The sequence below is a fragment of the Anomaloglossus baeobatrachus genome, chromosome 9 (assembly GCF_048569485.1).
Source record: "Anomaloglossus baeobatrachus isolate aAnoBae1 chromosome 9, aAnoBae1.hap1, whole genome shotgun sequence".
Taxonomy (NCBI): Eukaryota; Metazoa; Chordata; class Amphibia; order Anura; family Aromobatidae; genus Anomaloglossus; species Anomaloglossus baeobatrachus.
Genome location: NC_134361.1, coordinates 223,665,323 through 223,679,452, shown reverse-complemented (window position 1 = coordinate 223,679,452; position 14,130 = coordinate 223,665,323). Strand labels below are relative to the sequence as shown.

At 49.4% G+C, this 14,130-nt stretch overlaps 1 protein-coding gene across 6 annotated transcripts in view; it reads right to left on the bottom strand.

The window, feature by feature from the left end:
• The window catches only part of CACNA1B (calcium voltage-gated channel subunit alpha1 B), a 391,414-nt gene that overhangs the window by 219,702 nt on the left and 157,582 nt on the right, over positions 1 to 14,130 (bottom strand). For all 6 annotated transcript variants that reach the window (XM_075324631.1, XM_075324630.1, XM_075324633.1 and 3 more), the window contains exon 3: positions 6,453 to 6,544. In XM_075324631.1, the coding sequence (XP_075180746.1) occupies positions 6,453 to 6,544 (92 nt within the window). The remainder of the gene's footprint in view (positions 1 to 6,452; positions 6,545 to 14,130) is intronic.

Below are 14,130 nucleotides of genomic sequence, written 5' to 3'. Positions count from 1 at the left end.
AGGTCCCCTCCTACCTTCGTGACCTCAGAGGGAGCACTGCTCCACCCCTGGCTGGAGTTATGGACAAAATCCACAACATGGAATATGGCCATAACTTTGCCTGGGAGCGTCGTAGGCGGACGCCAATGCTCTCATTGTGACAGTTAGGAATTTAGCTACAGAACGAGGGGACTCATGACCTGTCTGCCAGTTCCCCATTGGCTGATATCACGCCTGGGGCATTTCCCAATGTCCTGCTCCCATAAAAAGGGTGTGCCGGCATCGTCCGCATGCGGAGACACCATTTTTATGGTTGCCATATTTATCGGAAATATGGCTTGCGAGATATGAACCATTTTTTACTGGAGTCGTTCTGTCTGGCTATTTCCATAGCCTTGCTAATGAGATACAACTCTTGTTACAGGGTGACGGCAGGGAGTCATCCTGTGTCCATTGTTCCCACACCACCTCATCTCCATATCACAGGACATGGCCATGGAGGTGTAAGTGGAACACTGAGAACAAGAAGGGAGGGGGCACTGCCAGGGAGTGATGAGGGATTATGACTGGAGTCATAATTCATCTTCATATCCCGGGATTTGCCTCACACCTTTCGATAGCATTAACTTTCAAACTACTACAGCTCCCATGATGTTCCTTCAAAAATGCTGAGATTGTGAATAAGGAAGCATATTCCGAAACGCGTCCCTTGTCTCTATTTTAAACCTAATTTTTATTATGGTTTAATAAAGCAAAAAGAAGATTTTTATCCATTGGACGTCATGCTGGATCTTTGTTCTTTTGTTTATCCTAGTGTCATGGCCGTGATCCAACTTCCATGCACCATCTTTGGACTTCAAATATACTGGTGAGCTGGAATTGAGAGTTTACTCTCCTTTTGATATTTGTTTACAGTGGCCAACCTTTTTTTTCCAGTATTGTATTTGTTGTTAACATTAATTCTCTCACGGGTGATCGAGAGTCCTGTGGTGTCCGGCTATAGAAGTTCACAAACTGCTCCCTGACTATTAATCCTGCTTGGTGTATTTGGTATCCTATGTATCTCCTGTGCTTGGTTTATATCCCTTTCCCTTTAGGACCCTGCGGAGTTCATCACTCTTCCAGCTGTTAATCATCAGCACTTCCCTTGGTGACTTTATAAACCCTCATTCCCCCTTACTCTGTTGCTGGTGATAGGTCTAATACCCTTAACAAGTGTTCAGTGCAAGCAGTCGGCTTGTATACATCTGGAGAAACTTTATGGCTAGGTTCACATTTCCGTTGTTTTGCATCAGTCACATGCGTTGCTTGACGCATGTGACTGATGCGTTGTACAACGGATGACAAAGAAGAGAATTTATTATCGGACTCTGTTGTGTGCGGGGGGGCAGAGCACGAGGGGGGCGGAGCCGATCGGGGCCGTGGAGCTGAGGACGTCAGTGCCGCGGTCTGCATGGCTGGGGACAGGTGTGTGTTGTTTGTGTGTGTGTACATGCGGAGTGCGAGAGGGGGCGGAACCGAGCGGGGAAGTGTCGGCCTCCCTGCACACGTGTAGCCAGGCTAAATATCGGGTAAGCAAAGCACTTTCCTTGGTTACCTGATATTTACCTTGGTTACCAGCTTACACCGCTTAGCGCTGGCTCCCTGCATACGTAACCAGGGTAAATATCGGGTAACTAACCAAAGCGCATTGCTTAGTATCCCGATGTGTATCCTAGTTACGTGTGCAGGGAGCCAGAGTGAGCATGCGCAGCGAAATCCTACGGATTGCGCTGCTCAAAAAACATTACAAGCTGCGTTCCTTCCGCCCGGCGGTCAGTCGTTCCATGACTAATCAGTCGGGCGGAGGGTGCAACGCAGCATCATCAGTCACAATCCGCCGCTCATACAAGTCTATGGGAACAACGGAATCCGCTAAACGGATTCCGTTGTTTACCAGAGCAGCGGATTGTGACTAATACAATTGAAAGGAAGTGTGAACCTAGCCTATTTTTGTTACAGTTCCTCTCCCTGAGTCATCTGGAGATAAGTTATTTATTTACTTTCCCCCTGTTTGTTATCCCTGTGTTTTCATTAGAGCTTAATGGGGTTGACTAAGTGCTCATCCCATCCGTCCCCTACATAGGGCCTACTTTAGGGTCAGCCAGGGTCAGGTATCCAGCTCGGCGCATAGGTGTGCAACCTATCTAGGTTGGTGAGGGAAGTGAGGGGCCAGTGGCGGGCTTGGTCAGGGGTCATCATCTCTCCTTTCCCTAGACACCTTGTTTCCCTTCCCTTTCACCGTTCACTTGGACCTAGCCTGACAACTTCCTCTTGAACACGACTGCTCTTACAGTAAAGAACCCTTTCCTATATTAAATGATGGAACTATTTTCCTCTCCACATAGAATAATGCATGCGTCTTTGAAGATGTTTTCAGTAATTTAAGAAAGTTTGTAGATATAGCTCTCACCCATCTAATATATCTTTGTTGTTTACTATGGTGCCTGGGCAATCTACGTCACTATGAATGGATTAAGCTTGTGAGGTATCAACCAGTTTAGTTCAAAGTGATGAAAAGAGGTTTTTCAATCCAGCAAAAGTGAATTAAAAGCAAAAATTCTTTGTTGTGACTTCATTAAAATAGTAAAATAGGCATAAAAAATACTGACGCATTTCGAGTCTGGCTGACTCTTAATTGTAGAAGATTAAGTGTCAGACTCAAAACGCGTCAGATATTTTTTATGCCCATGCTACTATTTTAATGAAGGCACAATATAGAATTTTTGCTTTTAATTCATTTTGCTGGATTGAAAAATCTCTCTTCATCATGTCTTCAGTAAAGCTGGCCTTTTCAGTAAGTAAAGGGATCTTTTCAAGCTGAATCACTGGCAGTAAAACGAAGGACAGACCCCTCATTACAGAAACTTATTCTCTGACATAGTTTGGTGTTACGGAGAAAATAGAGCTTGTATAATGGACCAGGGCATGGGTAGAGGAGTCCACTGAACGGATCCCTCTAGATTCCCCCTTAGTTGGGTAATCGGGCGTCTTCTTGATTCATTATTCACTCTATGTTCTCTGAAATGGCAAAACCAGCCAATAATCCAATGTGTTAAGGGATAGGGAGATATTAGCGCGGCCCAATATTGGACACCAGGACTTGGGTGTGTTTATATCCTCTAAACTAAAGCCACTGGTGATGGAGGCTAAGTAGGGTGTGCACACCAAGTGCTGCTGGGTACAAAGGAGGCAACATGAAGCTAAGTAGGGTGTGCCCCAGGTGCTGAATACAAGGGGTGACAAGAAGCTAAGTAGGGTGTGCCCCAGGTGCTGAATACAAGGGGTGACAAGAAGCTAAGTAGGGGGTGCCCCAGGTGCTGAATACAAGGGGTGACAAGAAGCTAAGTAGGGGGTGCCCCAGGTGCTGGGTACAAGGGGTGACAAGAAGCTAAGTAGGGTGTGCCCCAGGTGCTGGATACAAGGGGTGACAAGAAGCTAAGTAGGGGGTGCCCCAGGTGCTGGGTACAAGGGAGGTGACAACAAGCTAAGTAGGGGGTGCCCCAGGTGCTGGGTACAAGGGAGGTGACAACAAGCTAAGTAGGGGGTGCCCCAGGTGCTGGGTACAAGGGAGGTGACAACAAGCTAAGTAGGGGGTGCCCCAGGTGCTGGGTATAAGGGGTGACAAGAAGCTAAGTAGGGTGTGCCCCAGGTGCTGGGTACAAGGGGTGACAAGAAGCTAAGTAGGGAGTGCCCCAGGTGCTGGGTACAAGGGGTGACAAGAAGCTAAGTAGGGGGTGCCCCAGGTGCTGGGTACAAGGGGTGACAAGAAGCTAAGTAGGGGGTGCCCCAGGTGCTGGGTACAAGGGGTGACAAGAAGCTAAGTAGGGGGTGCCCCAGGTGCTGGGTACAAGGGGTGACAAGAAGCTAAGTAGGGGGTGCCCCAGGTGCTGGGTACAAGGGGTGACAAGAAGCTAAGTAGGGGGTGCCCCAGGTGCTGGGTACAAGGGGTGACAAGAAGCTAAGTAGGGGGTGTCCCAGGTGCTGGGTACAAGGGGTGACAAGAAGCTAAGTAGGGGGTGCCCCAGGTGCTGGGTACAAGGGGTGACAAGAAGCTAAGTAGGGTGTGCCCCAGGTGCTGGGTACAAGGGGTGACAAGAAGCTAAGTAGGGGGTGCCCCAGGTGCTGGGTACAAGTGAGGCACCAAGGAGCTAAGTAGGGTGCACACCAGGTTCTGGGAACAAGGGAGGTGACAAGAAGCTAAGTAGGGTGTGCACCAGGTGCTGGGTATAAGATAGACAACAAGAAGCTAAGTAGGGGGTGCCCCAGGTGCTGGGTACAAGGGGTGACAAGAAGCTAAGTAGGGGGTGCACCAGGTGCTGGGTATAAGATAGACAACAAGAAGCTAAGTAGGGTGCACACCAGGTTCTGGGAACAAGGGAGGTGACAAGAAGCTAAGTAGGGTGTGCACCAGGTGCTGGGTATAAGATAGACAACAAGAAGCTAAGTAGGGGGTGCCCCAGGTGCTGGGTACAAGGGGTGACAAGAAGCTAAGTAGGGGGTGCACCAGGTGCTGGGTATAAGATAGACAACAAGAAGCTAAGTAGGGTGCGCACCAGGTGCTGGGTATAAGATAGACAACAAGAAGCTAAGTAGGGTGCGCACCAGGTGCTGGGTATAAGATAGACAACAAGAAGCTAAGTAGGGTGCGCACCAGGTGCTGGGTATAAGATAGACAACAAGAAGCTAAGTAGGGTGTGCACCAGGTGCTGGGTATAAGATAGACAACAAGAAGCTAAGTAGGGTGTGCACCAGGTGCTGGGTACAAGGGGTGACAAGAAGCTAAGTAGGGGGTGCCCCAGGTGCTGGGTATAAGATAGACAAGAAGAAGCTAAGTAGGGTGCGCACCAGGTGCTGGGTATAAGATAGACAACAAGAAGCTAAGTAGGGTGTGCACCAGGTGCTGGGTATAAGATAGACAACAAGAAGCTAAGTAGGGTGTGCACCAGGTGCTGGGTATAAGATAGACAACAAGAAGCTAAGTAGGGTGCACACCAGGTGCTGGGTACAAGGGAGGCGACAAGTAGACACTTTATTCCTGGCCAATGTATTTAGATCCAGAGCTACATAATCAAAGGTGAAACAATGCGTGGTGCCAGGTTGTAGTTGAAAAATATGGAAATAATTAAATTCATGAGACCAATTTAACAAATGTAAGTAACAATTGTGATGTGTGTATCCCGATAATTTGTATTTACAGTGTGGCGCCCTGGACAAGCCAGGACGTCACAGGTACTGCAACAACACACCCCACACCCCGGTTAGGAACATCAAGGTCAGACACAAATCCTTGTTGCCTTCCTCCAGGGGCTGATGTCCACACCAGGTGGGGCGGAGCCAGGCGGTTGGCTCCACCCACCGAGGAGTTCACAGTCCTGGAGGCGGGAAAAGGAGAGCAGTTGAGTTTTGGAGTTGAGTCAGGGAAGTGGTAGTAGAGGAGCTGACTGGCCGTGTCCGGGTACGTGGCCCGGGCACAGAAACAGCAAGGTTGGCAGACGGTAGTGACCGTCTGCAGGAGAGGCTGATTGACGCACAACCGTGAGGACCGGGGACGGGCGGTGGCCCGCCGGTACCGAACCGGGGAGCGAAGAGAAGCCAGCACCATCCGGCAGGGCCTACAGACCCCGACCAGGCTAGGAGTCGCCGTTAAACCGGTCAAATCCGTCAGCGACGGGAACCTCCGGGGTTTCCCAGCAGTAAAGACCCGACTGAAGGCAACCGTCCAAACCGTGAGGGAGATAAAGCTACCGCCAGAGCTAGAGCTCCCAGGGCCAGAGCCTGCGGGCAAAGGAAGGGCTCCCTTAGCCAACATACCGCTGGGGTACGGGCTATCAGTGGGAAGCCATTGGGGCCGAGAACAGAACACCGGTGCAGGGAGAGACAGTTACCGCCAACCTACCGGGAGTGACCGCCGCAGCCGTCTGTGGGACTCGTCCATCCAGCCGTTTGTTTTACCAGAGACTCTGTGTGCGTTACTGGCTGAGTGAGTACCACCGTGCCATCTGGCACTGCGCTGCCCCGCGACCCTGCACCCGGCCAGGCCCCGCAACCCACCTTCCGACCTCCACCACCGGGCCCCGGGACCACCAAAACCCCCTACCCACGGAGGGGAGAAAACATCTCAGCTGCTTCCTGTCATCGCTCCCGGGATCCCAGTACAGAGCAGCGGTGGTGTCCCAACCTCACCACAAACCGTGGGTGGCGTCATGGACAATATCCCTACACCAAACCACCCCTTTCACTCACGGGCTAGGAGCGCCGCTCGAGTCCCCGGGATCCGGCCCACCACTCGAGCCACCGACTGAGCGAGCAGCAGCAGCAGCCGGACCCGAGCAGTGGGTGAGCGCAGCGCCCTCCCCGCCCGCGACAACAGCGCCGGTCGTCAATATTTGGACATGATCTTCCCCCAATAACAGGAGGATGAGGGTACTTACTGGGGATCCCCGAAACCAGCTTCAGTGGCCTCAATACTCTGACCGCTCTCAACGTCCGCAGGTCAAAATCCGTGCCGACTGTCGACAGTATCCTGCGGGGGGGAAAAAAAACAACTTTTCTGAACAACAATCCTTGCAAATCAACAACAGCGTTTAATACGTCTCCTCCATTCATCTCCACTCGCAAATTGACAGGAGCAACGAACCGAGAAAGTGTTTGTAAAAACTCCAATGGAATGAATACGTGAAGGATATGTACACATGAATAATTAATCTCCGCTCCTTCCAATAACCATCAATATTAGATTATTATCATTTATTCATTCAGTGCCCAGAAGCTGCATGCGAGTCCGGCACTGAGCGTAGGAGCCTACACATCGGCTCCTTCCACAATGGAGCGTCACAGCCTAGTGCCGTAAATAATGGGGAGAAAAAATCATTGTGTCCTCTTCCACCTGACCCAAGAAAACGACAGCTCGAGTCATCCTCTTCTGCTTATAATAGCCACTGGCTGAAACCATTAAGCCCCCTATTATCATTGTCACAGTGTTAGAGATCCTATTAGAGTTCTTAATAACTATTCTTAATTTACTAAATTAGGGTTCAGCAACTACTTAGCTACACACGAGCTTTCTATTGAAAGGGGTTGTGGATATCTTTGCCGAAACACGTTGCCGCCTCTTTCTAAGAGGTTGTTTGTGCTATTGCAGCTCTCCTACATCCTGAAAATGTCTACAAAACTACAACATAAGTCGTCAGAAGTGATGAGTGAGCACTACCATGCTCGGGTGGTCAGTACTCATAACTAGTGATGAGCGGGCACTACCATGCTCGGGTGCTCAGTACTGGTAACTAGTGATGAGCGGGCACTACCATGCTCGGGTGCTCTGTACTGGTAACTAGTGATGAGCAGGCACTACCATGCTCGGGTGCTCAGTACTGGTAACTAGTGATGAGCGGGCACTACCATGCTCGGGTGCTCTGTACTGGTAACTAGTGATGAGCAGGCACTACCATGCTCGGGTGCTCAGTACTGGTAACTAGTGATGAGCGGGCACTACCATGCTCGGGTGCTCAGTACTGGTAACTAGTGATGAGCGGGCACTACCATGCTCGGGTGCTCTGTACTGGTAACTAGTGATGAGTGGGCACTACCATGCTCGGGTGCTCAGTACTGGTAACTAGTGATGAGCGGGCACTACCATGCTCGGGTGCTCTGTACTGGTAACTAGTGATGAGTGGGCACTACCATGCTCGGGTGCTCAGTACTGGTAACTAGTGATGAGCGGGCACTACCATGCTCGGGTGCTCAGTACTGGTAACTAGTGATGAGCGGGCACTACCATGTTAGGGTGCTCAGTACTGGTAACTAGTGATGAGCGGGCACTACCATGCTCGGGTGCTCTGTACTGGTAACTAGTGATGAGTGGGCACTACCATGCTCGGGTGCTCAGTACTGGTAACTAGTGTTGAGTGAGCACTACCATGCTTGGGTGCTCTGTACTGGTAACTAGTGATGAGCGGGCACTACCATGCTCGGGTGCTCAGTACTGGTAACTAGTGATGAGCGGGCACTACCATGCTCGGGTGCTCAGTACTGGTAACTAGTGATGAGCGGGCACTACCATGCTCGGGTGCTCTGTACTGGTAACTAGTGATGAGCGGGCACTACCATACTCGGGTGCTCAGTACTGGTAACTAGTGATGAGTAGGCACTACCATGCTCGGGGGCTCAGTACTGGTAACTAGTGATGAGCGGGCACTACCATGCTTGGGTGCTCTGTACTGGTAACTAGTGATGATGATGAGCGGGCACTACCATGCTCGGGTGCTCAGTACTGGTAACTAGTGATGAGCGGGCACTATCATGCTCGGGTGCTCGGTACTCATAACTAGTGATGAGCGGGCACTACCATGCTCGGGTTCTCTGTACTCGTAACTAGTGATGAGTGGGCACTACCATGCTCGGGTGCTCAGTACTGGTAACTAGTGATGAGCGGGCACTACCATGCTCGGGTGCTCAGTACTGGTAACTAGTGATGAGCGGGCACTACCATGCTCGGGTGCTCAGTACTGGTAATTAGTGATGATGATGAGCGGGCAATACCATGCTCGGGTGTTCAGTACTGGTAACTAGTGATGAGCGGGCACTACCATGCTCGGGTGCTCAGTACTTGTAACTAGTGATGAGCGGGCACTACCATGCTCGGGTGCTCAGTACTGGTAACTAGTGATGAGCGGGCACTACCATGCTCAGGTGCTCTGTACTGGTAACTAGTGATGAGTGGGCACTACCATGCTCGGGTGCTCAGTACTGGTAACTAGTGATGAGCGGGCACTACCATGCTCGGGTGCTCAGTACTGGTAACTAGTGATGAGCGGGCACTACCATGATCGGGTGCTCTGTACTGGTAACTAGTGATGAATGGGCACTACCATGCTCGGGTGCTCTGTACTGGTAACTAGTGATGAGCGGGCACTACCATGCTCGGGTGCTCTGTACTGGTAACTAGTGATGTGCAGGCACTACCATGCTCGGGTGCTCAGTACTGGTAACTAGTGATGAGTGGGCACTACCATGCTCGGGTGCTCTGTACTGGTAACTAGTGATGAATGGGCACTACCATGCTCAGGTGCTCAGTACTGGTAACTAGTGATGAGCGGGCACTACCATGCTCGGGTGCTCAGTACTGGTAACTAGTGATGAGCGGGCACTACCATGCTCGGGTGCTCTGTACTGGTAACTAGTGATGAGCGGGCAGTACCATGCTCAGGTGCTCAGTACTGGTAACTAGTGATAAGCGGGCACTATCATGCTCGGGTGCTCTGTACTGGTAACTAGTGATGAGTGGGCACTACCATGCTCGGGTGCTCTGTACTGGTAACTAGTGATGAGTGGGCACTACCATGCTCAGGTGTTCTGTACTGGTAACTAGTGATGAGTGGGCACTACCATGCTCGGGTGCTCAGTACTGGTAACTAGTGATGAGCGGGCACTACCATGCTCGGGTGCTCTGTACTGGTAACTAGTGATGAGCGGGCACTACCATGCTCAGGACTGGTAACTAGTGATGAGCGGGCACTACCATCCTCGGGTGCTCAGTACTGGTAACTAGTGATGAGTGGGCACTACCATGCTCAGGTGCTCTGTACTGGTAACTAGTGATGAGTGGGCATTACCATGCTCGGGTGCTCTGTACTGGTAACTAGTGATGAATGCGCACTACCATGCTCAGGTGCTCAGTACTGGTAACTAGTGATGAGCGGGCACTACCATGCTCGGGTGCTCAGTACTGGTAACTAGTGATGAGCGGGCACTACCATGCTCGGGTGCTCTGTACTGGTAACTAGTGATGAGCGGGCAGTACCATGCTCAGGTGCTCAGTACTGGTAACTAGTGATAAGCGGGCACTACCATGCTCGGGTGCTCTGTACTGGTAACTAGTGATGAGTGGGCACTACCATGCTCGGGTGCTCTGTACTGGTAACTAGTGATGAGTGGGCACTACCATGCTCAGGTGTTCTGTACTGGTAACTAGTGATGAGTGGGCACTACCATGCTCGGGTGCTCAGTACTGGTAACTAGTGATGAGCGGGCACTACCATGCTCGGGTGCTCTGTACTGGTAACTAGTGATGAGCGGGCACTACCATGCTCAGGACTGGTAACTAGTGATGAGCGGGCACTACCATGCTCGGGTGCTCAGTACTGGTAACTAGTGATGAGTAGGCACTACCATGCTCGGGTGCTCTGTACTGGTAACTAGTGATGAGTGGGCATTACCATGCTCGGGTGCTCTGTACTGGTAACTAGTGATGAGTGGGCATTACCATGCTCGGGTGCTCAGTACTGGTAACTAGTGATGAGCGGGCACTACCATGCTCGGGTGCTCAGTACTGGTAACTAGTGATGAGCGGGCACTACCATGCTCAGGTGCTCAGTACTGGTAACTAGTGATGAGCGGACACTACCATGCTCAGGTGCTCAGTACTGGTAACTAGTGATGAGCGGGCACTACCATGCTCAGGTGCTCAGTACTGGTAACTAGTGATGAGCGGGCACTACCATGCTCAGTTGCTCAGTACTGGTAACTAGTGATGAGCGGGCACTACCATGCTCAGGTGCTCAGTACTGGTAACTAGTGATGAGCGGGCACTACCATGCTCAGGTGCTCAGTACTGGTAACTAGTGATGAGCGGGCACTACCATGCTCAGGTGCTCAGTACTGGTAACTAGTGATGAGCGGGCACTACCATGCTCGGGTGCTCTGTACTGGTAACTAGTGATGAGCGGGCACTACCATGCTCGGGTGCTCAGTACTGGTAACTAGTGATGAGCGGGCACTACCATGCTCGGGTGCTCGGTACTGGTTACTAGTGATGAGCGGGCACTACCATGCTCAGGTGCTCAGTACTGGTAACTAGTGATGAGCGGACACTACCATGCTCAGGTGCTCAGTACTGGTAACTAGTGATTAGCGGGCACTACCATGCTCGGGTGCTCTGTACTGGTAACTAGTGATGAATGGGCACTACCATGCTCGAGTGCTCTGTACTGGTAACTAGTGATGAATGGGCACTACCATGCTCAGGTGCTCTGTACTGGTAACTAGTGATGAGCGGGCACTACCATGCTCGGGTGCTCAGTACTGGTAACTAGTGATGAGCGGGCACTACCATGCTCAGGTGCTCAGTACTGGTAACTAGTGATGAGCGGGCACTACCATGCTCGGGTGCTCAGTACTGGTAACTAGTGATGAGCGGGCACTACCATGCTCGCATGCTCAGTACTGGTAACTAGTGATGAGCGGGCACTACCATGCTCGGGTGCTCAGTACTGGTAACTAATGATGAATGGGCACTACAATGTTCGGGTAGAGCTTGCTTTTCCCTAAAAACAATCATAACCTGTAGAAATTCTGGTCATTGCAGCCAAACATCTTCGGTCCTTTCTCTAAATTGCTGAAGTGACTGTCCTCTTTCCATTTACTGCCTTTGAGTCTTTTTTTTACGTCCCGGCTTCCACTGACTTCTTTACTAAAACCCAAAAGGTATAAACTATATTTAGGGGCAGGTGCGGAAACGCCAAGTTTTTGAGTAGGATTTGAAGACTTTCTGCTCAATTGCTTCTCCAGAAATCTCATTGAGAACATCCCCTAATAACAGCTGATCCCGAGCTCTAATCTATGAAAAAAATACGTTTTTTGGTTTGATCCATCAGTTTGTTTCTCTCAGTAGGTATCAGAATGGGGCTCCTTAGCTATCCCTCAAGCTAAGTGGGCCCTATGCTATCCCTAATCTCAGGGATACTCCTAATGGTGGAGATACTGGAGTCTCCTTCCTGGCCCAGCTCCTGACCAGTCCTGATCTGATTCCCCCTTCACCTCCCACAGGGAGGGAAGGGAGAAGAGTGTGAAGAAACCCACAGATAAAGACAGACAATGGAAAACCAAACCTCACACACAAAGGTAAAGACAATAAGAGATTTAGGAGGAAACACAGAAGCAGGAGGGAAGTACAAAACAACAGGTGTAAACTCAACAACCGCTCTAAGCAATGAGCACAACTTTCACCAGAGCGTCTGGGACACCACAACCCACAGAACAAACTATAGCTGGCATGGGTAGAAGGATTCCACCAGCATAAATAGGAGGGGAGCAGATGTGAATGGCCTCCCCACAACATATGAGCATAGGAGCAAGCAGATCAGCAGAGATTAACTCTTACTTGTCTGCCTATCAATCAGCACTCAGCAAGTTGATGCCGGAGTTTGCTTGTGTTGATCCCAGACACTAGAGAAACCAACTGGAGGAGTGTCGGAATTTACAATCTGAACAGCGCCCAACGCCGCCATAACAGTTGGTGAAGTGTGTGACAGTACTATTGGGTCCATCAACCATACGGACAACATTTTTCAAAAATTAAAACTGCTCTACAATAGAATGACCAGTAACCAACTATTCCCTACAAAGTATCCTCCCCTTACAGACTAAAAAAACACAAAAATGAGACATTAGTAAATTCTTCCCTGTCGCATGTCCCTGCACATCCGCCATCATTCCAGTGAACGTCTGGAGAGACCCATCGATCGAGCAATTAATGTGATTAACTCTGCAGCAATTAATACAGGACGCAGTACAGATAATGTAAGGAGTATTTTTTTTTAATATTGTGATGCCATCCAATCTGGACTCGTCGGAGTTATTGATGCCGGGCGGTGACAATGCACATTGATCTGGAGGCTATATTGGGTTCAGAAAATTAATCCAAGAAAATGACACAATGATGGTTTCCATTTTTATCCCAATCTCTCCGTACAACGCATCTGTCTTTTTCTGAGCTCCTGTCACCTCATTGGCGTCTAAGGCTCTGTGTTTCTCTGTGCAGAGTTGGCTGAGAAACATCAGTGAGCACATTCTGATACTTTTATCCTGGTCTTTTCTAAACTCCTATTTGCAGATTTATGACCACATCAAATTCAAGGTCAACTTTGATGTGGTCATAAATCAGCTGAAAGGAGCTCAGAAAAATAAAAAAAACAACAACTCTCAGAGAGCGCTCACTGACTGTTCTCAGTTAACTTATTCTGCAAGCAGCAATCTGCAGGGAAACAAAGAGAATGGGGAAAACACATGGTGCAAAATCTAATATATAAAGCTGAGTGTGTGTGTGTGTATGTGTGTGTGTGTGTGTGTATGTGTGTATGTATGTATATATATGTATGTGTGTGTATGTGTGCGTATATGTGTGTATGTATTTGTATATGTATGTGTGTATGTATGTGTGTGTGTGTGTGTGTGCGTGTGTGTGTGTGTGTGTTTGTATGTATGTGTATGTTATATGTGTGTGTGTATATGTATGTATGTATGTATGTATGTATATGTGTGTGTATGTATGTGTATATGTGTGTATGTATGTGTGTATGTGTGTGTATGTATATATATATGTATGTATGTGTGTGTGTGTGTGTGTGTGTGTACAGTCATGGCCAAAAATTTTGAGAATGCTACAAATATTAATTTTTACAAAGTCTACTGCTTCAGTTTTTCTAATGGCAATTTGCATATACTCCAGAATGTCATAAAGAGTGATCAGCTTAACAGCAATTACTTGCAAAGTCAATATTGGCTAAGAAAATGAACTTTAACCGCCAAAACACATTTCAACATCATTGCATTCCTGCCTTAAAAGGAGCAGCTGACATTGTTTTAGTGATTGTTCCATTAACACAGGTGTGGGTGCTGATGAGGACAGGGCTGGCGATCAGTCATGATTAAGTAAGAATGACACCACTGGACACTTTAAAAGGAGGCTGGTGCTTGGTATCATTGTTTCTCTTCAGTTAACCATGGTTATCGCTAAAGAAACACGTGCAGCCATCATTGCTTTGCACAAAAATGGCCTAACAGGGAAGAGTATCGCAACTACAAAGATTGCACCTCAGTCATCAATCTATCGCATCATCAAGAACTTCAAGGAGAGACCTTCCATTGTTGCCAAAAAGGCTCCAGGGCGCCCAAGAAGGACCAGCAAAAGCCAAGACCGTATCTTAAAACTGTTTCAGCTGCGGGATGGGACTACCAGCAGTGCTGAGCTAGCGCAGCATTGGCAGCAGGCTGGTGTGAGGCTTCTGCACGCACTGTGAGGCGGAGACTCTGAGCAAGGCCTGGTTTCAAGGA